Consider the following 25,160-nt stretch of genomic DNA (forward strand, 5'->3'; position numbering starts at 1 on the left):
TGATGTTGAGCATCTTTTCATGTGTTTGTTGGCAATCTGTATATCTTCTTTGGAGAAATGTCTATTTAGGTATTCCATCCATTTTTTGATTGGGTTGTTTGTTTTTTTGATATAGAGCTGCATGAGCTGCTTGTATATTTTGGAGATTAATCCTTTGTCAGTTGCTTCATTAGCAAATATTTTCTCCCATTCGGGTTGTCTTTTCATCTTGTTTACAGTTTCCTTTGCTGTGCATAAGCTTTTAAGTTTCATTAGGTCCCATTTGTTTATTTTTGTTTTTATTTCCATTTCTCTAGGAGGTGGGTCAAAAAGTATCTTGTGATTTATGTCATAGGGTGTTCTGCCTATGTTTTCCTCTAAGAGATTTATAGTGTCTGGCCTTACATTTAGGTCTTTAATCCATTTTGAGTTTATCTTTGTGTATGGTGTTAGGGAGTGTTGTAATTTCATTCTTTTGCATATAGCTATCCAGTTTACTCAGCACCACTTATTGAAGAGGCTGTCTTTTCTCCATTGTATATTCTTGCCTCCTCTATCAAAGATAAAGTGACCAGGGCTTCCCTGGTGGTGCAGTGGTTGAGAGTCCCCCTGCCGATACAGGGGACACGGGTTCGTGCCCCAGTCCGGGAAGATCCCACATGCCACAGAATGGCTAGACCCATGAGCCATGGCTGCTGAGCCTGCGCATCCAGAGCCTGTGCTCCACAATGGGAGAGGCCACAACAGTGAGAGGCCCGTGTACCACAAAAAAAAAAAAAAAAAAGATAAAGTGACCATATGTGCATGCGTTTAGCTCTGGGCTTTCTGTCCTGTTCCATTGATCTACATTTCCGTTTTTGTGCCAGTACCATACTGTCTTGATTACTGTGGCTTTGTAGTACAGTCTGAAGCCAGGGAGCCTGATTCCTCCAGCTCCGTTTTTCTTTCTCAAGATTGCTTTGGCTATTTGGGGTCTTTTGTGTTTCCATACAAATTGTGAAATGTTTTGTTCTATTTCGGTGAAAAATGCCATTGGTAGTTTGATAGGGATTGCATTGAATCTGTAGATTGCTTTGGGTAGTATAGTCATTTTCACAATATTGATTTTTCCAATCCAAGAACATGGTATATCTCTCCATCTGTTTGTATCATCTTTGATTTCTTTCATCAGTGTCCTATAGTTTTCTGAGTAAAGGCTTTTTACCTCCCTAGGTAGATTTATTCCTAAGTATTTTATTCTTTTTGTTGTAGTGGTGAATGGGATTGTTTCCTTAATTTCTCTTTCTGATCTTTCATTGTTAGTGTATAGGAATGGAAGAGATTTCTGTGCATTAATTTTGTGTCCTGCTACTTTACCAAATTCATTGATTAGCCCTAGTAGTTTTCTGGTAACACCTTTAGGATTCTCTATGTAAAATATCATGTCATCTGCAAGTGACAGTTTTACTTCTTCTTTTCTGATTTGGATTCATTTTATTTCTTTTTCTTTTTTGATTGCTGTCACTAAAACTTCCAAAACTATGTTGTATAATAGTGGTGAGAGTGGGCAACCTTGTCTTGTTCATGATCTTTGTGGAAATGATTTCAGTTTTTCACCATTGAGGACAATGTTAGCTGTGGGTTTGTCATATATGGCCTTTATTATGTTGAGGAAAGTTCCCTTTATGCCTACTTTCTGGAGGGTTTTTACCATAAATGGATGTTGAATTTTGTCGAAAGATTTTTCTGCACCTATTGAGATGATCATATGGTTTTTCTCCTTCAATTTGTTAATATGGTGTATCACATTGATTGATTTGCATATATTGAAGAATTCTAGCATTCCTGGGATAAACCCCACTTGATCGTGGTGTATGATCCTTTTAATGTGCTGTTGGATTCTGTTTGCTAGTATTTTGTTGAGGATTTTTGCATCTATGTTCATCAGTGATATTGGCCTGTAGTTTTCTTTCTTTGTGACATCTGTGTCTGGTTTTGATATCAGGGTGATGGTGGCCTCATAGAATGAGTTGGTGAGTGTTCCTCCCTCTGCTATATTTTGGAAGATTTTGAGAAGGATAGGTGTTAGCTCTTCTCTAAATGTTTGATAGAATTCGCCTGTGAAGCCATCTGGTCCTGGGCTTTTGTTTGGTGGAAGATTTTTAATCACAGTTTCAATTTCAGTGTTTGTAATTGGTCTGTTTATATTTTCTATTTCTTCCTGGTTCAGTCTCGGAATTTTGTGCTTTTCTAAGAATTTGTCCATTTCTTCCAGGTTGTCCATTTTATTGGCATAGTGTTGCTTGTAACAATCTCTCATGATCTTTTGTATTTCTGCAGTGTCAGTTATTACTTCTTTTTCATTTCTAATTCTATTGATTTGAGTCTTCTCCCTTTTTTTCTTGATGAGTCTGGCTAATGGTTTATCAACTTTGTTTATCTTCTTAAAGAACCAGCTTTTAGTTTTATTGATCTTTGCTATTGTGTCCTTCATTTCTTTTTCATTTATTTCTGATCTGATCTTTATGATTTCTTTCCTTCTGCTAACTTTGGGGTTTTTTTGTTCTTTTTCTCTAATTGCCTTAAGTGTAAGTTTAGGTTGTTTATTTGAGAAGTTTCTCGCTTCTTGAGGTAGGATTGTATTGCTGTAAACTTCCCTCTTAGAACTGCTTTTGTTGCATCCCATGGGTTTGGGGTCATCATGTTTTCATTGTCATTTTTTTTCTAGGTTTTTTGATTTTCTCTTTGATTTCTTCAGTGATCTCTTGGTTATTAAGTACTGTATTGTTTAGCCTCCATGTGTTTGTATTTTTTACAGATTTTTTTCCTGTAATTGATATCTAGTCTCATAGCATTGTGGTCAGAAAAGATACTTGATAAGATTTCAGTTTTTTAAATTTACCAAGCCTTGATTTGTGACCAAAGATATGATCCATCCTGGAGAATGTCCCATGAGCACTTGAGAAGAAAGTGTATTCTGCTGGTTTTTGATGGGATGTCCTGTAAATATCAATTAAGTCCATCTTGTTTAATGTGATATTTAAAGCTTGTGTTTCCTTATTTATTTTCATTTTGGAGGATCTGTCCATTGGTGAAAGCAGGGTGTTAAAGTCCCCTACTATTTTTGTTTACTGTCGATTTCCCCCTTTATGGCTGTTAGCATGTGCCCTATATATTGAGGTGCTCCTATATTGCATGCATAAATATTTACAGTTGTTATATCTTCTTCTTGGATTGGTCCCTTGATCATTATGCAGTGTCCTTCTTTGTCTCTTGTAATAGTCTTGATTTTAAAGTGTATTTGTCTGATAGGAGAATTGCTACTCCAGCTATCTTTTGATTTCCATTTGCATGGAATATATTTTTCCATCCCCTCACTTTCAGTCTCTATGTGTCCCTAGGTCTGAAATGGGTCTCTTGTAGACAGCATATATACGGGTCTTGTTTTTGTATCCATTCAGCCAGTCTATGTCTTTTGGTTGGATCATTTAATCCATTTACATTTAAGGTAATTATCGATATGTATGTTCCTATTAGCATTTTCTTAATTTTGGGGGGTTTGTTATTGTAGGTCTTTTCCTTCTCTTGTGTTTCCTGCCTAGAGAAGCTCCTTTAGCCTTTGTTGTAAAGCTGGTTTGGTGGTGCTGAATTCTCTTAGCTTTTGCTTGTCTGTAAAGATTTTAATTTCTCCGTCAAATCCGAATGAGATCCTTGCTGGGTAGAGCAATCTTGGTTGTAGGTTTTTCCCTTTCATCACTTTAAATATGTCCTGCCACTCCCTTCTGGCTTGTAGAGTTTCTGCTAAAGATCAGCTGTTAACCTTATAGGGATTCCCTTTTATGTTATTTTTTGCTTTTCCCTTGCTACTTTTAATATTTTTTCTTTGTATTTAGTTTTTGATATGTTGATTAATATGTGTCTTGACATGTTTCTCCTTGGATTTATCCTGTATGGGACTCTCTGTGCTTCCTGGACCTGATTGACTATTTCCTTTCCCGTATTAGGGAAGTTTTCAACTGTAATCTCTTCAAATATTTCTCAATCCCTTTGTTTTTCCCTTCTTCTTCTGGGACCCCTATAATTGAATGTTGGTGCGTTTAATGTTGTCCCAGAGGTCTCTGAGACTGTCCTCAATTCTTTTCATTCTTTTTTCTTTATTCTGCTCTGCAGTAGTTATTTCCTCTATTTTATCTTCCAGGTCACTTATCCATTCTTCTGCCTCAGTTATTCTGCTATTGATTCCTTCTAGAGAATTTTAAATTTCATTTATTGTGTTTTTCATCATCGTTTGTTCGGTTTTTTTCTTCTAGGTCCTTGTTAAACGTTTCTTGTATTTTCTCCATTCTATTTCCAAGATTTTGGATCATCTTTACTACCATTACTCTGAATTCTTTTTCAGGTAGACTGCCTATTTCCCTTCATTTGTTTCGTCTGGTGGGTTTTTACTTTTACCTTCATCTGCTGAGTATTCCTCTGTCTTCTCATTTGCATAACTTACTGTGTTTGATGTCTCCTTTTTTGCAGCCTGCAGGTTCCTAGTTCCCATTGTTTTTGGTGTCTGCCTCCAGTGGGTAAGGTTGGTTCAGTGGCTTGTGTACGCTTCTTGGTGGAGGGGACTGGTGCCTGTGTTATTGTGGATGAGCCTGGATCTTGTCTTTCTGGTGGACAGGACCACATCCAGTGGTGTGTTTTGGGGTATCTGTGAACTTATTATGATTTTAGGCAGCCTCTCTGCTAATGGGTGGGATGTATTCCTATCTTGCTAGTTGTTTGGCATGGGGTGTCCAGCACTGTAGCTTGCTGATCCTTGAGTGGAGCTGGGTCTTAGCATTGAGACGGAGATCTTTGGGAGAGCTCTCACTGATTGATATTAAGTGCGGCCAGGAGGTGTATGGTGATCCAATGTCTTGAACTCGTCTCTCCCACCTCAGAGGCTCAGGCCTGACACCTGGCTGGAGCACCAAGACCATGTCAGCCACATGACCATGTACGTGGGGAGTTTCTTGCCTTTCGGGAAGTCTGAGGTCTTCTGCCAGCGTTCAGTAGATGTTCTGTAGGAGTTGCTCCACATGTAGATGTATTTTTTATGTATTTGTGGGGAAGAAGGTGATCACCACGTCTTACTCCTCCTTACTCCTTGAAGGTCCTCCCCAAAGCCTCAATCTTTAACTTTAAATTATATAGGGATATTTCTGAATAATTTTTTTTTCACCACACTATGTGGCTTGTGGGATCTAAGTTCCCTGACCAGGGATTGAACCCAGGCCACAGCAGTGAAATCCCAGAATCCTAACCACTAGGCCACCAGGGAACTCCCTGAATAATTTTTTTTTAAAGTCACACAAATTATATGTTTCTAAAATACAATGGTGGGACAGGCACAGGATGGACAGTCTCATTCCAAAAGGGAGAAATAGGAAAGAAGAAAGGAGCGACCAGTCCCAAGTATGTCCAAAATCTTAAGGCAAGAGAATAATTAATTCTCTTTGGCTCCGTGTTCTTCCCTCTAGGCACACTGGGGATTTTGTTTCACTTCCGGATCCATTGGAGTGAAGGTCCTGCCTTCCAGATACACTGGGCTGGCAGTTCTAGGTTGGACACCCAAGACTCCTGGAGGCCTGCCCCATGGTTTTGCTGAGCACAGCCCACACTGCAGTTCTCATGGACTGAAGTCATATGCCTGTGGCTCCCCAGGCTTAAATAATGTGCAGTGGTTCTACTAGTCTGGGGTCCTGGAAGTGACCTGCCCCCATGGCTCTGCTGGGTACTACCCTAGTGTGTGCTCTGTAAGGTGGCCGCCTCTCCAGGGTCATAGGCCCTCGGCTCCAGTAATCTCCATCCTTCAAAATCTGGGTGGAATTTGCACACCAATGGAGAATGCCCAGCGTGGACACTGCCAAAGCCTGCTGTCTGTGCCTTCTAGAGGAGTGGCTACTGTTGCCTGTGCTGTGGAGTGCTGGGAATGGAACCCAAGTGTGTGGCAACTCTGTCATGCCTCTGATAAGGCATGAAAAGGTCCTGAAGGCACTGGAGACCCCTCCTTTGAAATTGATCTGATGATCTCTGGATCACCCTTTGGAGCAAGGGGGTGATTCTGCTATTGTCTTGTACATAGCTCCTGACTTGTGGAGATGACTTACTAATCTTATCAAGTGGTTTGCTTGACCACATCTTTAGTGTTCTATTCAGACCATGCTTTCTCAGTCTTTTCTATATGGATGGCCTGGGAATTTTCCAAATCTTTAAAGTTCCACTGTTCTTTGATGAATAATTCCATCTTTAAATCACTTTTCTCTTCCTACATTTTACTAGAAGCTTATAGCAAAAGGAAATAAGCCAGCCACTCCTTCAACACTTTGCTGAGATATTTCCCCAGTTAAATATCCAACTTATTTTCTAAAGTTGTACATTCCACAAAACACTAGGACACAAACCCACTCCAGCCAAACCCACTCCAGCCAATTTCTTTGCTACTTGATAACAAATGGCTTTTCCTCCATTGTCCAATAACATAATCCCCATTTCTGCCTCATTAGTATGGCCTTTCCAGTCCATATCCTACCAATCTGTTCAAGATTACCTAGGTATTTTCTAAGGTATTTTCTAAGGAGGTTGGGGGTTTTCTATGCAACTTTTCTCTTTTCTTTCTAGGCTGTCACCAAGAGTCTGTCCACAGCACTGTAGGCTTTCTAGTCTTCTGCTCAAAACTCTTCCAATCTCTATCCAATACCTAGTTCCATGCCATTCACACAATTTCAGGTAACTGTTACCTACAACAGTACTTCCAGGAACCGATTTTATGTTATATTATGTTAAGGCAGCAAAACACCATTATTGGGTGACTTATACATAAGAGAACTTTATTTCTCAGTTCTGGAGGCCAGTAAGTCCAAGATCAAGGCACCATCAGATTTAATGTCTGGTGAGAAGCACTTCCTGGCTCATAAATGACATCTTCTCACCATAACCACACAGGGTAAAAGGGTGAAGGATCTCTCTGAGTCATCTTCTATAAAAGCACTAATCACCTTCCAAAGACCCCACCTGCTAATACCACCACCTTGGGGGTGAGGATTTCAAACGTTCATCTTGAGCACATCCCAATCAAGATTCAGAAGTTTCCCATCACTCCAGAAACTTCCCTCCATCCCTCCCTTCCCTCACATCAGGAAAAGAGTGATTTAAATTCTATTCCCCTATATTACTATGGACTATTCCAGAACTTCATACACATGAAGTCTTGTATGAAGTTTCTTTGGTCTGATTTCTTTCTATCATCATAATATCTATGAGATAGATACATCCATGTTCTTACACATGTTGGAAACTTGTTCAGATTTATTGAGGATTATCCCACTGAATGAATATGCCATTTTGTTTGCCATTCATCTATTGAGTACTGGTTGTTTGTTTCCAGTCTCTGGAATAAACTTGTGAATAATGCTGCTATGAATATCCACATACGAATCGCTGTGGGGAACGTCCTATGGCTGGAATCACTGAGACGTAGGGCAAGTATAAGTTTAACTTTATTAGAAACTATTATTATCCAGCCTACCTTTTCTACTCGTGACACTATTTATTCTTTTGTTCCGTAAATCACCCCCAACACATTCCATTTTTATAAAGTATGAGAGAATCTGATTCTTTCCTCAAAATTCTTACAAAAAGAAGCTTCCACTCTCCTCTCCATTTCGTAATTTCTTGATTACAAATTGAAGTCTTGTCTCATTTTGGTTTCAGGGAAAAAATGTCAATCACTGTCTTAAAATTGCACCAAACCACTGATTCTTCCCCTGTGACTTCTCCAAGAGACCGTGGGACCATTCAGCCCAAGCTATACACTCCATTTTTCCTAATTTCTCCCATGTTTCCTCCTCTCTAAGAGCCCTGTGCCAGGATCCCCAGGATCACTTAGCACAGCCCCTCCCCCTCATGAATACACCATTGTTATGTAAGAGCTTCCCCCTCCCTCCTCCACCTCTCTGGGGAGGCCCAGCCTCCAGCCTCTCTCTGCTCTCCTCAGGACTAGACTGCTGTTTAGCAGTTGCTGTTGCAGGGATAGTCTTGCCTGCCTCCCGCTGGAGTGGATTTCTTTGGTCACAGGCTTCTTCACTCATGGGGCCTGCCTGGGCCCAGGCCCACCTGGCAGATGATCTCTGGCTGCCTCTGCTCTGGCTACTCCTGTTTCCGACCTGCTGCTCCCATGACCCCCCAGGTTGGCGCTTCACTTCCTCTGAAATTGTGATCCCCAGGAAGGTGTCCCACAGAGTGCGTGGAGCTGCAACACAAGGCCAGCTCTCCTACAAGATTCGCTTCAGTGGCCAAAGACACGTGCTTCACATGAGAGTCAAGAAGAGCTTGCTGCCCAGGCATTTTCCTGTTATCACCGATAACGACCAAGGCGCCATGCAGGAGGACTACCCTTTTATCCCCCGAGACTGTTACTACTTTAGCTACCTGGAAGGGGTTCCTGGGTCCATGGGCACACTGGACACCTGCTATGGGGGTCTGCGTGGCATGCTGCAGGTGGATGACTTCACTTACGAAATCAAACCACTGGAGGCTTCTTCCAAATTCGAGCATGTGATTTCTCAGCTTGTGTCGCAAAAAACACCAGCAGAGGATGCAAAATGTAAGATTGAAAGGAAAGATACAAATCAAGCATATGAGGAGGCGATGACTGCTGAGATACCTAGAGCAGCTCCTGCGTATTTGTGGTGGCCGCATAGGAAATACTTAAAACTTCACTACACAGTTTCTAGATCATTATTTCTTAAGGACACTAATCATACACATATAATAGAGTATGTAGTGATTATAAACAACATATTGCATAGCATTTTCTACCAGGGTCAACTTCAGGTTTTGATTCGTCTTATGTGCATATGGAATCGCGCGGATAAGGTGAATTTATATAAGTGGCCTAATGCTGCAACTGCAGTAAGGGAATTTGGTTTATGGAAATGGTGGGGATGGTTTAAACAAATTCCTCATGATAGTTCAATGCTTTTCACAGGACATAAAATCGCTGGGTCCTCATATTTTAGCTCCCATGAAGGAATATGCAACCCCAATTGGGGAGCATCGTTCGTATTTGTTTTAAATTATCACATATTTTTAGCTGCAACTGTTGCAGCACATGCAATAGGTCATGTTATGGGCTGTGTACACGATGGTCCAGGTTGTCACTGTTTTCGAAGAGATCACTGCATCATGGCTCCTGAGCCTGGTCTTCTAGATATGATGAGCAATTGTACATATAGCCAACTGTATAAGCGGGTTTCTATGTGGGATCCTTGTTTGAGTATACCAAATGTACCATACCGTAATTTTCCTTATGTAGCTCCTCGCTGTGGTGACAAGATCATAAATCAGAGGGAAGAATGTGACTGTGGCACCTTAAAAGACTGTGCTAGGGATCCGTGTTGTCAGAACAATTGTTCCCTCACCCGTGGCAGTGATTGCAATGAAGGAAGTTGCTGTGTTAAGTGTAAATATGCTCAACCTGGAACTCTTTGCAGAGATACTCTTGGTATTTGTGATTTACCAGAATACTGTAACGGGACAACGCATGTTTGTGCAGCTGACACTTATATCCAGGATGGAACCCCATGTTCGCCATTAGCTGTTTGTGTGAAGGGAAACTGTAGTGACCGTGATATGCAGTGTCAAGCCCTCTTTGGCTATAAAGTAAAAGATGCTGCACCAGCATGCTATAATACATTGAATATCTTAGGTGACCGATTTGGGAACTGTGGTGTGAGGGTGCTTCAAGGAGGAGGAAAACCTGTAAAATGTGAAAAAGATGATGTTCTGTGTGGAATGCTGCACTGTGCTAATGTGAAGGTACTTCCTGGTGGTGGGGAGCACACTACATTTCATCATATAGTAGTACAAGGTACTAAACCAGAAAGCTGCTTTGGGTACGATGCCCACTTTGGGACAGACTCACCAGAAATGGGGCTTGTAGTGGATGGTGCATCATGTGGCCCAGGATCATACTGTAAGAACCAAAACTGTACTTCTTTTCAAGACATGCGTTTTGACTGTGATGTCAAGATGTGCAATTACAGAGGGGTATGCAACAACCGAAGACATTGTCACTGTCAGCGAGGCTGGAAACCACCAAATTGTAGCAAGAAAGGACCAGGCGGCAGTGTAGATAGTGGCCCCCCACCTGCCAGAGAAATAGGTATTCGAGCCAGGCTACTAGAGAATATAAACAGAGGAACAGCTCTACTGCTTCTTCGTCTTTCCCTTCTTTTGCTTTCAGCGGTGATAGGTGCCTTTTTCTATGTAAAAGATACTATGGAAAACGAAAAATAAACTGTTGGAAAAAATAACCTCTTGAACCCAAGTAAATACAAACTGGAACACACAAAATGGAGAAAATTACTTTGGCACTTACTGGAAGAAATGATCGATAATCACTCTTACAGGATTAATTACGTAATTCTATAACTCTTCCCAAGTTGTTATCTTGAAATAAAATGACTTGGCAATTTAAAAAGGGTCTGTGTGGTTAAATGCATTTAATATTTTATATCTGATCATAGTCTTACTACTCCTGTAGATGATAGTGGGAACTGTTAGATTCAACAACAAGAGGACTTATACTTATTTATGTTGTGCATACTAAAGTTTCACAGATATGCCTGTAGCACTCCTTGTTTGAACCGGTATGCACTTGTTTAATAGTTTATTAGACTTTCCCTTAGTTGATTATGTACTAGATTTGTGTCATTCGTTCATGTTTTTGCTAGTGTTAAATAAGCCTAACATAAAAGATAGCATAAAAGACACCTTGACAGATACAGTAGGAAGATCAAAAATTTTGGCTCATAAGTGCATGAATATCAACAGTAGTTCAACAACCTGCTAAGTATGTGATCTTGTCCAAAGTCATAGGCTTTCAGAGGATCAAGGTTATATGTGACACGTTACACTGAGAGATGAAATATACTTTTCTGGGGTTTTGTGATGGTCCAAAGAAAGGCCCCAAGAAGGGCCTGGAATATGTTAGGCACTTAATAAATGCTGACTCTTTCATTCTCATTATTATCTTGGGTAGTGCTAAAACAGAAGTATTCCAAGTATAAGGACTTCGGCATTTGATATCTTTTATTGTAAAGCCATCACACAAGGAGCCATTGATCACTGATTTATCACTTCTTATGGGCCCTAGTTATTAATGTCATACCATCTCACATTTAAAATCCTAGGAATTGCCCAAGCACAGCCAGTCTATAAAGTACAGGATGAAACTGCGTGCCTGATGTATAATACGTACAGGAACAAAAACTTACATAAAAGGAAACAGGAAGCAATCGCTTCATCAGAGAGTATTAGAAGCAGGTCTCATAAGTGAGATGTGTTATATTCGTGCTATTAAAATGTCTCAGACGTTGGATCAAATCCCTTTCTAAATATGGAGTCCAGATGAGGGTAGCTACCTAAGGGAAGAGGAAGGATGCAGCAGTAGAGAATCAATGGGATTGCCACTCTGTGACATTTTAATTTGTCCAACTTTTATAGAGTTCTCTTAGGCAGCATTTCTTGTCCACAGAGCTTATCCAGTAGAGTAATCTGGATCTTCATCCTTGACAGGTCTGAGACCCAGTTTACTATACCCTTGTCAAACATATGTTACTGCATTCGCTCTTTGCACCAGTATCTATTAAAATCGAAGTTGGATGACCATTTACGAACATGGTTACTTCGCCTTGATCCAAAGGCACCTGATGAAAACAAAGTATCTTTCTTCCTGTGGGTCGGGGTGTGTGGTCGGGGTGATTTTGTTTCAAATTAGCAGTCCATTTGCCAAAAGGTGAAAACTGTGGCCCCTGTAGCTTTTTTTCTCTATTTCTATTTTTTTGATATCTATTCATGTCCTTATTGGTCTTTTTGCACTGGTGAAGGACCTTTTGTTTCCCTCAAGGTGTTTAATTTGTAGTACCATACAGTCAATTGTGTATGTTTTCTCTTTGGTTACCAGGCTATCTCCAAAATCTTGACCTAAGTGTTTTACCCTGAGGCTGAGTGTGATCTCCAGTCTATTTTATGTTTCTAAACAACATTTGATATTCCAGGTATAGGCCATACTTTTAAAAGGTGGCTGTCTCGTGTTAAGCTCCAACATGGGTATTCCTGAAAAGCAGTTTCTAATTGGTGCCAGATATGTGAGACTGAATCATTACAGCCAAGTTCATGTGGTTGGATTATTCCCAGTCAAATAAGGGCAGACACGCTCAGGGATAGCCTTAGAAGATTTTCTTTTTTCCTATTGCTAGGGCTATGGCATATCAAGAAAGGGTGAAGTTCCAGAACAAAGGTAAGTGGGAGCACCAGAAGGTGAAGAAGAGAATCAAGGGGGCAGAAAGGAAAACAGGGGGAAGGATAGGAGGAAGGTGAGAAAGGAGTGGGGTTGTGAGACACACAAACATAGGTAGACATAGAAAGACAATGTCTCTGGGACAGGAAGAAGCAATGTGAAAGTTGTATACTAGGGGTCACAGAATATTAGAATCTGTTCAAAATCTTTCCTTTCTTGGCTTCTTTGTACCAACTTGATCTCAGAGAGACAGCAATGAGCTGTCCTGAAAAGGGATCTTAGTTCCCTGCCCAGGAATTGAACTTGGGTAGCCTGGGTGAAAAGCCAGGAATCCTAACCACTAGACCACCAGGGACTAGAGGCTAGAAGAAAAGTCCCCATGGCTCTTGCCCCCATTTGAAAGCAAGAATGTTTCAAGGAGGCAAAAACTGCAAAAACAGGTACAAATTTATTATTAGAGACACAGCTCAATAAATGGGAGAGCACCGGAGAAACAGTTTGTTTATTTAATACTGAAGCAAGACAGAAATACACACCCAGAGAGAAAGGAGAGAAGGAGTATGGGTGTCCTCTCTAATCTAATGAGGAGTGTAGTAAAGAGGTGATTTAAATCACTTATATAGGATGGTTCTTCCGGGTCTTTGTTTACCTTTGGTCAATCATCTTGTTGCTTTTTTCACACCTGATCTGTCCTAGGGCCCTCCCCAACATGCACGTGCAACATTTTGCTAAGATGGATCCCACCGCAGAGGCCCCTGGGGGTATGTCCACAGGTTATTAGGGGGTGGCGCCCCTCCCTTTTTGACCCCCAAGGAGCCTTCCTGCGCATGTGCAGACAGGGAAGTTTTCCTTGACCTCAGGAGTGGTCATCTTATCTCTTTACTTCAGCAGAGCTCAGCTTCTGCCACTAGCTTTGCCCTTGGAGTGTCTGGGGCGAGAACAAAGCTTCACTTTTACTCCACTTGACAAACACCAGCTGTGCAGCCCAGGGGCCCATCTATCTCTACCTCAAACTGAGGTAGGCTGCCCATGGTGCGATGGCTATTCTAATGCCCTTTCTTCTAAGGTGCCACACTCACAAGTCTGACATGCCCAAGGAACCAAAGGGCCACTACAGTTTGAGATGGTAGAGATCAATGAGATCAATGAAGAGATCAATGAGATCAATGAGATCAATGAAGAGATGGTAGAGATCATTGAGATCAATGAAACCATGCAACTTTGAGAAGAAATTAATAGAGTAAGGGTCTTTCTGGCAGACCATATTTCTAGAGTAAATCTGACCAGCAGTTTGGGTAAAAGAGGAGTTTGCCTGGGTAAAAGAAGTCTGAGGTAGAAGGAGGGACATGACCTACCTTAGGAAAAATGCCTAATTCTCTGCTTGTCCAAAATTCTCCAGAAAGCAGAAGAAAATTACTGACCTCAGTCTGACAAAAGGTTGACCTTCAAGGGATGGTCATGGCCCCGCAACTCCAACTATGAAGAAACAAACAAAAAAACCAAAAACAAACAAAAAATAATAAGAAGAGATGGAGGACTTACCTCCACACCAAAGATCAGTTGATCAGTTCTGTTTTTGACCCCACCAGGCAGTGCTGGAAATTCTTCCACCTTCTCCCAAGCAATGGCACCAACTTTTTTTTTTTTTTTTTAAGATTTCTGTGACTCCAATAGAGGGTAAAGCCTTCACTGAGTTGAGGCATAACAGAGAACAACAGCAGACCAGGTGACTTCACAGCTGAAGCAGGCTCAGGGTTTCTGTAAGAGGAAGAATCAGAGGAACTGTCCTATATTTTAACTTTAGCAGCAGTTTCACCTTTAACCAAGACGAGTGCTTGAGGCTCTTTCCTGTTATCCTGCCCCTTGAAGGAGTCCCGATAACCAACAGAACACTATTGCTGAGAACTGTTTCTGCAAGCCTTGTGGTAGTTTTAGATACTCATGGGGTATGAGTATAAGAAAGGAGAAAGTAGATGGGGAAGAGTACAACATACAGGAAAAACAGGAGACTCTCTATATTGTTTGTTAAAAAATTTTGCATCTTTATCCTCGAGGAGTCTGAGACCTCTCAGGCCAAGATTGTTGCACAAGTCCATTCCAGTTACCATTGCCCAAGCAAGGAAGTTCCAGGAGTCTGGCAAGAGTATCACCTGGGTTCCAAAGGTAATCCTCCAAGCCTCTACTGAGGAATAGCAGCCTTAACTCCCCTGCTACTCCGGGTCAATGACTCCATCCATAATGGTGACTCCTGCTCTCACAAGCTAGTCTTTGGACATATGATGACTGAGGGGCCTTGATGGCCACTGTACCTTGCAGTTCCATGGCATTCATGCTGTATCCCTGGCAAAAGTGCATTCTCTGTAGACCAAGACCTACCTACAGCCCTGGAGAATACACAGTTGCTGGGAGGACAAGCAGAAAAACCACCAGTGGATCATTAAGAGTCATGGTAAGTAGGGCCACCCAACTTCTACTCCTTGCTTCCCAGTCCCATATATTCCTCATAATGGATATACAGTACCATGTAGCAGTCTTTGATTGAACATACACACTGTACCCTGAAGGATGGCACTCTATCCTTCCAGGATATTGTTTCTGAGCTGATGTTTCGGCCGTGCCTTCAGTAGCTCATTGCAGTGCAGTGTGCGGGTGGTTGCCAGTGAATATTAGATGTGGTGCAAACAATGGATTCCATTGGGATGGGCCCATTCCTTTACCTCATTCACTGAAGGCTGAGGTCTCTGTTCACATCCTAAGCCACGTGGGATTCCATGGTTAAAGATCACACATTTCATAAGCAAGCCCCCAATACTGATGCTGGCTGTGGCTCTGCAGGCACAAAAGGCTACTTATCACATCTAGAATTGCTATCTATTCTTGCGAGGACCAAATGCTGGCCCTTCCAGATTGGAAGGGGCCCACGGTAGTTGACTTCCCACCAATTAACTGCTAGGTCTTCTTGAGAAATAATGACTTCTCAGGACTTCAGCAATGATCTTTGTTGTTGGCAAGTTGGACATTTAGAGACGGTAGTACCTGGACTGACTTTCTTGGCAAGTGGGAGTCTATGCTATTGAGCTCAGTGTAGCCACTACGTCTGCCACCATGGCCACTCTGTTCATGTGCCCATTGTGCCAGTTCCATGGTGGGTCAACGGTGAAGATTGTCTAATGTTGATTGGCCGAGTCATTTTCTCTGCCTGGTTCCTCAGGGCCTTTTCCAGGATGGATGCTTCTTGATAGGCATGAAGCTGTGCTACAAAAATCCAATCAAAAATGTGCAAAAGGGCTTCCCTGGTGGCACAGTGGTTGAGCGTCCGCCTGCCGATGCAGGGGACACGGGTTCGTGCCCCGGTCCGGGAAGATCCCACATGCCGCGGAGCGGCTGGGCCCGTGAGCCATGGCCGCTGAGCCTGCGCGTCCGGAGGCTGTGCTCCGCAACGGGAGAGGCCACAACAGTGAGAGGCCCGCGTACAGCAAAAAAAAAAAAAAAAAAAAAAAAAAAAAGTGCATGGACATTTCTCCAAAGAAGACATACAGATGGCCAAGAAACGTATGAAAAGATGCTCAACATCGCTAATTATTAGAGAAATGCAAATCAAAATCAAAATGACGTATTGCCTCACAACTGTCAGAATGGCCATCATTAAAAAGTCTACAAATGATAAATGCTGGAGAGGATGTGGGGGAAAGGGAACGCTTGTATACTGTTGGTGGGCATGTAAATTGGTGCAGTCACCATGGAAAGCAGTATGGAGATTCCTTAAAAAGCTAAAAATAGAACTACCATAAGATTCAGCAATTCCACTCCTGGGTATATATCCGGATAAAATGAAAACACTAATTCAAAAATATACACACACCCCAATGTTCATAGCAGCACTATTTACAATAGCCAAGACATGGAAACAACCCACATGCCCATCTACAGACGATTGATTTAAGAAGATATGGTATGTGGGACTTCCCTGGTGGTCCAGGGGTTAAGACTCTGCTCTGCCAGCACAGGGATCACGGGTTCGACCCCTGTTAGGGTAACTAAGATCCCACATGCTGTGTGGCGTGGCCAAAAGATTTTAAAAAAAAACCTGTGGTATGTGTATACCCTGGAATAGTACTCAGCCATAAAAAATGAAATATTGCCATTTGCTGCAACATGGATGGACCTAGATAATATTATACTAAGTGAAGTAAGTCAGGCAGAAAAAAGACAAACATTATATGATATCACTTACATGTGGAGTCTAAAAAATAATACAAATGAATCTATATGCCAAACAGAAACAGACTCACAGACATAGAAAACAAACGTATGGTTACCAAAGGGGGAAGGGAGGGAGTGGAGGGATAAATTAGGAGTATGGGATTAACAGATACAAACTACGATACACAAAATAGATAAGCAAAAGGGATTTACTATATAGTACAGGGAACTCTATTCAATATCTTCTAAGAACCTATAATGGAAAATAATCTGCACCATATAGTGATAGATAGATAGATACACATAGAGATATATAGAGAGATATATCTGAATCATTTTGCTATAAACTGAAACTAACATAATATTGTAAGTCAACTATACTTAAAAAAGAAAATCTTCACACTTCCTGATTGCAGCTATATGAGCAGCCACAGAGCTCTACCCTAGAACACCTTTTTCTCTGACACTCTAGTCCTTTTTATTTCAGGCCCTGACGAGCTCACAAGGCTCTTAATAGTCTACCTGAAATAGTCTAATTGGAGACCTTCCACATAAGGTAGATGACCAAGGTACTAGCCATAAAACTGCCCAAGAATATTAGTTTTTGTTATTTCTCTCTTTTTAGAGTCATCTCTGAAGAGGAATATTATGTGTCATCTTCCATGTTTGGTTTGAACCCACATACCAAGCCCACCCAACCATGCACCAAAGTCAGGCATTTTATTCCTCATTTAGCTGACTGAACAAAACCCCCATGTGGGCATATATGGAAGCTGAGTGAAGTGACTGGTGAAACCATGGTGAGTGATACGATGACTTCAAATACCTGCTCATACAACGTACACGTCTTCTCCTCTTGTATGAGCTTGGTATTGGATGTTCTATTTTGAGTTTTCTGTGAATTGCTGCCAGATCCATCTGATTTTATGGATTGTCAGGCCCAGAGAAACCTAGCTGATACACAATGATTCAGGACATGTGCTCATATGGGGCCACATGGACTAAAAGCTCACTTTGCTCAGGTTCCCCCAATGCACAGAGAGCTGTTTCTCCATAGTCTGATGGCATGGCCTTGTTACAAAACCCTACAGCCTATGTTGTGATTCTCCTTTGGGGCCTGCCACAGATTCCACACCACATCTTCACTCCTACCACCAGTTTCCCACAGGGTCAAAGACATCAGCCGTGCCAGACTTTATGGCCCAAATTATGGCTTCTGCTTACACAGGCTAGCAGGAAAGCAAGGCCCTTTCTTGCCTTGTGTTCCCACTCAAAGATGGCCACCTTCATTATCATCCAGCATCATATTCATAGGTGTGAAATGTTTGCTTCAGTAATGCAAAGAAGTATATATATCAGCCAGCACCTTCCTTGTGGTAAGGAAGGCACCATGAAGCAATTTGCCTTTACTCTCGGGGTATGTCTGAATATTACCTATACCACTGTAAACCTAAATACTCCGATAATGTGAATTGTCCCTGAATCTTTGTAAGATTTATCTCCTAACCTTGCAATGTATATCTCCTTATAAGCCCTCTAATGAACTAACCAACTCACATTCGCCTGGTCCCATCAGCATGATGCTCTTGATATAATGAATCAGTACGATGTCCTCTGTATGTTCTGAGGGTCTAAATCTGTTCAGATAATATGCCAGATATAGAAAGGTGGACATGGCCCTGGAGGCAAATATACAAATATGGTTATCCATGCCACATGAATGCTACCTTCTTTTGATGCTTTTTTCTGATCCAAATAGAAATTAAGTAGTTAACCAAATCAATGGCTGCATGCTATGCACCTGAGGCCATTTTAATATCCTCTAGCAATGATAGTATATCTGACATAGAAGCCACAATAAGACATTATACTTGGGAGAGTTAGTTGTCTATAATCACTCATTAGGATCGATAAGTTTCCTGTAAAGGCTGGATTGGTGATTTCAATGGTGATGTGAAACGTATAACCACTACTGCCTCTTTTAGTCTTTAATGGTGACGCTTGTGTCTACCTTCCCACGGTGAACAAATTCTAGTTGTTTCTTCTGAATTCTAGTTGTTTCTCTATCCCTATCATATTGTCTCCCAAGGAAATGGTTGTAGGTTTCTTGGGGAAAGGACTGGGAGAATCACTACATAATCTATTTGTCATGATGTTGATATGTCCTTCCTCCTAGGAGCACAGTGATCTCTTTAGTCAACAGATTCTGTATTTGAAAATTAGCTTTGCCACATGAACTGAGCAGGCATCACTATTTTTTTTTTTTTTTTGGTGCGACCATTCTCAGTCTCCTGCTCCCCCAACTTTGCCTTCTTCTGATTATAGATGTTAAGCAGCACTCTCTGGCTACTCATCTGTTTGTCTTAGAATGACATTGTCTGTTAGCACCTCAGAAGTCCTTAGGTGAAAGGTAAATCACTTCAGCAGCCCCTCCAATATTGGCAATTTTGATGCTAATTCTGGTCCTGTAGTTTCAGGCTCTTAAGTGCAGCCCCTGACCTCTGTTACTTGGGAGAACTCATTATCCTCAGAGCTCTTAACAAACACTGGTCTGTGACAATGTATCATCAGACTGTTCTACAGATGAGGGACTCAACTGAACTCCTTAAAGATGATGTTGCCCCTTGCACCAGTACATTTTAAATAATTTGTATTGATGTATAATTGACATATAATATTCTATTAGTTTTAGGTGTACATCACTAATCATTAGGGATATTAAACACTTGTCAGAATGGCTATCATCAAAAAGACAACAAATAACAAGTGTTGGCAAGATGTGGAAAAAAGGGAACCTTCGTGCACTGTTAGTGGGAATGTAAATTGGTGCAGCCACTATGGAAAAGAGTATGGAAGTTCTTCAAAAAATGAAAAATAGAACTACCGTACAATCCAGCAGTTCCCTTCCTGGTTACTTATCCTGAGAAAATGAAAATACTAATTTGAAAAGATAAATGTACCCCAATGTTCATTGCAGCATTATTTACAATAGCCAAGATAGGGGGGCAACCTAAGAGTCCATCCATAGTTGAATAGATAAAGAAGATGTGATATATATATATGTATTTATATATATGTATTTTTATATATGTGGTATGCATTACATATATATATATACACACAATACATCTATAGAGTAAAACATTACTTAGCCATAAAAAAGAATGAAATCTTGTCATTTGTGGCAACATGAATGGGCTTAAAGGCTATTATGCTTAGTGAAACAAGTCACCCAAAGAATGACAAATACTATATGATTTCACTTGTATGTGAAATCTAAAAATCAAGACAGGGCTTCCCTAGTGGTGCAGTGGTTAAGAATCCGCCTGTCAATGCAGGGGACATGGATTCGATCCCTGGTCTGGGAAGATCCCACATGCCGTGGAGCAACTAAGCCTGGGTACCACAACTACTGAACCTGTGCTCTAGAGCCTGCAAGCCACAACTACTGAGCCCGTGCACCACAGCTATTGGAGCTTGTGTGCCTAGAGCCCATGCTCTGCAACAAAGAGAAGCCATCACAATAAGAAGCCCACGCACTGCAACGAAGAGTAACCCCTGCCTGCCGCAACTAGAGAAAGCCCACGCACAGCAACGAAGACCCAATGCAGCCAAAAATAAAAACAATAAATAAATTTATAAAAAAATAAAAATAAATAAAAATCAAGACAAATGAACAAACATAACAAAATAGAAACATAGTCATAGATACAGAGAACAGATGGTTGCCAGAGGGGAGGCAGGGGAGGAGAGATTGAGAGGTAGAAACTTCCAGTTACAGAACTAATGAGTCATGGCTATGACACGTACTCTGTGGAGTATATAGTCAATAATCATGTAATGTCTTTGCATGGTGACAGATGGTAAGTAGACTTATCATGGTGATCATTTTGAAACGTATAGAAATATGGAATCACTATGCTATATACCAGGAACTAATATAGCGTTTTTGGTCAATTATACCTCGAAACAAACAAACAAACAAACTCACAGAACACGAGATCAGATTTGTGCTTACCGCAGGCAGGGTTGTGGGGAGGGATGAAGGTAGTCACAAAGTACAAACTTCCAGTTTTACAATAAGTAAATCCAGGATTGTAGTGTACCACAGGATAAATATAATTAACACTGCGGTGTGTTATATGTGAAAGTCATTAAGAGAGTAAATCCCGAGGTCTCATCACAAGGAAAATATAATTTTTTCTAATTGCTTAATATTGTATCTTTACGAGATGGATGTTTACTAAACTTATTGTGGTAATCATTTCATGATGTAAGTTACATCATTATGCTGTACACTTATACAGAGCTGTTTTTCAATTACATCTCAATAAAATTGGAAGAAGACATTGTAATTAAAAAATATAAAATAAAAATTGTATAGATAAAACTTAAAAAAAATTAAAAATAAAGTGAAGGAGGCTCACCTGCTTGTATTAAAGCATCAGCCTGAGGGGCAGGCATCTAATTTAACACATGCATCCGGGAGCCTGCTGGAATACTCTCCAGCGACAGAGACTGGCGGGTGCCATCTTTGCACTCTCCCTTTGCCATGCTCCAGAGCACCCGTTTTTCCTGGAAGGGACCTTTCACATGCGTCTGCTGCCCAGATCTTTGCGGCTGCTGCCAAAGGCGTGCATCTTAACTGCCTGGCTCTGGAGGCCAGGGGAGTTTGCGTTCCTGTCCCGTGGGACTGTAATAACTGATGTCACCTAGAAAGGCGCTCATACCCCTCTGTCTGGCACCCAGATATTTGTGGCTGCTGCCAGGAGACACCTCTACACTGCCTGGCTCTGGAGGACAGTGGGGCTTACGATCTTGGGTCCCACAGGATTGTAGCCAAGAGAGAAAGAGTTCTTAAACAGCTACCGCCCCCAGGACACAGCAAAAGGCAACAGACCCAAATGCTTGGTCTTTCTGTGAAGGAAGCCTATTAGCTAACCATCATGACTGCGATCTGAGGGGCAGGCCTCTAACTAAACATTCATCTAAGGGCTGACTCTAATCCTTTTCAGAGACCTTGGAGGGCGGGCACTGTCTTAAAGCCGTCCCTCTGCTACACTCCAGTGCACCAGTGTCTCCTGGAGGGGAGTTTTACTCCACCACACGGCTGGTGACTTAGTTTTTTATGTCTGGTGGCCTGGTTTTTGCAGCTGCCACCCATGGGACACCCCTTGTTCACCTGGCTCTGGGGGACAGCGAGGGGGTGGGGTGGCTTGTATTCCCATCTCTCCCCTGCTTAGAAATCCCCTAGAAGTTTCCAGCTCCCCTTTAACATCTAGCTTCTCCACCCATCAGTCCATTCTAATACCAACTACTTACTCATTTATGCTTCTTTTCAAATTTGCCTTATTTTCTCATTGTCACTCTAGACTCCAATCCTTCCTCTTGGGTTTCTAAATTTTCCCTGGGCATCCACTCTGGGGCTCCACAAAAAGTGGTACTTTTTTGTTTGAGGGATACCCAACATATGTAGACAGTAAAGGGCTTTGCACCTAGGGAGGACATAAAGGACAAGCCATAAGAACTCAAATTCTTCCAGAAACCTTCAAACAACTGGCAAAGGAAGTTGATATCAGGTCGGTGATGATACAGTGTCGGGGAAAAGGCTCTTGAATCCATGAAATGGTAAATTCCTTTAAGGAACCAGTAAAAGTACCTATATAATAGTCCCTAAGAAGATCTTAATAGAGGAGGAATAAAATTTTGCACTAGACTTTCTTAAAATTAATTAATTAGTTAATTAATTTTTGGCTGCATTGGGTCTTTGTTGCTGTGCGTTGCTTTACTTGCGGTGACATGGGCTATTCTTTCGTTGTGGTGGCAGCCTTGTCATTGTGGTGGCTTCTCTTGTTGCGGAGCACAGGCTCTAGGTGTGCGGACTTAGTAGTTGTGGCTCACGGGCTCTAGAGTGCAGGCTCAGTAGTTGTGGCGTGCGGGCTTAGTTGCTCCCTGGCATGTGGGATCTTCCCGGACCAGGGATCGAATTCGTGTCCCTTGCATTGGCCGGAGGATTCTTAACAGCTGCGCCACCAGGGAAGCCCCTGAACTAGACTTTTGCAAGATATGGTTTGGCTCAATTAACGTGAATGTTTCCTCCTGTGTCACAGCCAACTGCCTAGTTCTTCTTAATGGTAAATTTCCAATTTCCATAGTAATTGTTATGTTCGACTTTTAAATGATCATTTATGTTTTATCACCAAAACATCAATTTATCTAGCTGTTCAATTGATTTACTGTAATAGACTATAACTTGAAATTCTCATGTAATCATTTTTATTTTCTTTGACACGTTTTTATTTTCTGCCTCATCCCTAACATTAATTTGTTTCCCTTAATCTATTAATTGATTCTTTGTACTAACCAGCTTTTGGTTTTATTGATCCATTCTTCTGGTTTTGTTTGTTTTCCATTTATTTTATCTTAGCTTTTCTTTTGACTAATTCTCTCTTTATACTTTCTCTTGGTTCTTCTTTTTCTTTTTTTGTAAGTCGGATATTTATTTTCTGTCATCTTAAATAATAGATTTCATATGAAAATTTTTTCCTTTTTATTACTTGCCACATAACTTATAATTTCTATTTTGATACCCTTTTTGATTTGGGGGGTTATGCAAAGTAGTATTACTAATAGTGTTATAGATCTTAAAAGTTCTCAACACAAGGAAAAAATATTGTAACTATATGAGGTGATGAATGTTAATTTACTGTGGTTATCATTTCACAATATATCTGTATATCCAGTTATGTTGTTCACATTAATCTTATATAATGTTATGTGTCAATTTATCTCAATAAAACTGAAAAAAAATTAAATTAAAAAAAGTGTTACATGATGTTGAAGTGGCACTTTAGTAAGCAGATTTACTTTTGAGGTGTCAAGTTCTATTTTTATTGGATGTGCATTGTGTTTTGTTGTATAGGAAACTTTATAGTACAATGATATTTGACTTTTTTTTTAACTGGAGCAACAGATGTCACTCAAGCACTTAAAACACACATACAGATAGGCCATTTTTTAAAATATTTATTTATTTATTTTTGGCTGTGTTGGGTCTTCGCTTCTGTGCGAGGGCTTTCTCCAGTTGCGGCGAGTGGGGTCCACTCTTCATCGCGGTGCACAGGCCTCTCACTGTCACGGCCTCTCCCGTTGTGGAGCACAGGCTCCAGACGCGTAGGCTCAGTAGTTGTGACTCACAGGCTTAGTTGTGACTCACGGGCTTAGTCGCTCCACGGCATGTGGGATCTTCCCAGACCAGGGCACGAACCCGCATCCACTGCATCGGCAGGCGGACTCTCAACCATTGTGCCACCAGGGAAGCCCCTTGGATTGGTGATTTTGATAACAACACTCCCATATACTTGCATGAGTTAAGTGATGGCAGAGCAGATACTGGAGGATTATGTAACTTGGCTAGATATCAAGAACATACTAGTGCTGAGGGACTGGCATGGACGGTGGAGATGCCTTGTTTTCTGGATGTAAATTTTTATAAACTGCCACGTGGAAGCGTGACAGTTAAGATGGCTGGGTTAACTATTTTTCTGTTTATTAACACTAGAAACACACAGTTGAGATTTGAGTCATATTTATGGGAAAGCAACAGAAGCCATACTGATGAGTTATTTTGTGTTTTTTGTGAGAATTGTAAAATGATGACAAATATCACTTTGATTTAACAGATAGATGTACTAAGGTATACAGTAGTGATGCTTAAAGTGAGAATATATATTATTTGTTAGGTGCTTAAATTTTTCACTGCCCCAAATTTTGTTTCATGAAAATCTTCCAGGATACTTGTAATTCTTACTATTTATTTGCTCCTTCAAGATCATTTCAAGGTTCTTAATAAGTGCTTATTTGGATGATGGAATGAATGGGAGACTGAAGACCTATATTCTCTTAAATTGAATATATGCTTTATCTGATAAGGATAACAGATTATTAGCTATGGCATTACCTAGAATACATGTATATGATTTAATCCATTATTGACTATTAGCTGAGTGCCAGCCTTTATTGGAGTCAGATCCATAAGGTGACATTTTATGTAGTGAAAAGGTAGGAAAAGGTCTGGACTTTTAGAACAGTTCCCTCGGCATTTAAGATATGAGGAAAAGTTGGAGAAGTAATACACTTGACTAACCTGGATGCTGTATGAGTTCTGAAGTATCAAAAGAAGTGACTAAGGCGAGAGGCAATGCCATATACAAATTCTTGCACACTTCACAATACATTCTCTAATAAATCCTATGGCCCTATATGTTTCTGTCTCTGCACAGAGATAAGTTAAACAAACAAACATACAACAAAAAATGTAAGCCAAACAATTCAAAATAAAATACAAAGGAATCACAGCACTGAAGGAGACTATTCATAAACCTTAGCAACCCTGTTCACAAGACCATCTCTGCAATCCTAAATTCTCCTGTATTCTACAACTGCTCCAGACTCTTTCCCATGAATCCAAATAATTTCCTCCCAGCAACTATGTAGTGTGACTTAACCTCTCAGGCTAAGTCTTCCCACCTTTCTTACTGCTCCAGTCCCCAGGTTTGCAAGGTGTCTCTTTTTTGGAGAGATTGGGGTTGGGGAAGATTGGAAGAATAGGGGTAAGGGAAGGGATTAGCAGTCTTACTTTAATAAACCTTACCCTGATCACTTT

The 25,160-nt window shown here is 41.0% G+C and overlaps 1 protein-coding gene across 1 annotated transcript; it reads left to right on the forward strand.

Moving 5' to 3' along the window:
- The first annotated feature begins 7,783 nt into the window (after positions 1 to 7,783).
- Positions 7,784 to 10,287, forward strand: LOC132527747 (disintegrin and metalloproteinase domain-containing protein 20-like). The gene has a single exon (XM_060163761.1). The coding sequence runs from the start codon at positions 7,894 to 7,896 to the stop codon at positions 10,285 to 10,287; it is 2,394 nt and encodes a 797-aa protein (XP_060019744.1). The 5' UTR covers positions 7,784 to 7,893.
- Positions 10,288 to 25,160: the final 14,873 nt, after the last annotated feature.

Source organism: Lagenorhynchus albirostris, chromosome 1 (assembly GCF_949774975.1).
Source record: "Lagenorhynchus albirostris chromosome 1, mLagAlb1.1, whole genome shotgun sequence".
NCBI lineage: Eukaryota > Metazoa > Chordata > Mammalia > Artiodactyla > Delphinidae > Lagenorhynchus > Lagenorhynchus albirostris.

What these genes read in the sequence shown, in the direction of transcription:
- LOC132527747 (XM_060163761.1), top strand. Translation starts at nt 7,894, where the DNA reads ATGAATACACCATTGTTATGTAAGAGCTTCCCCCTCCCTCCTCCACCT.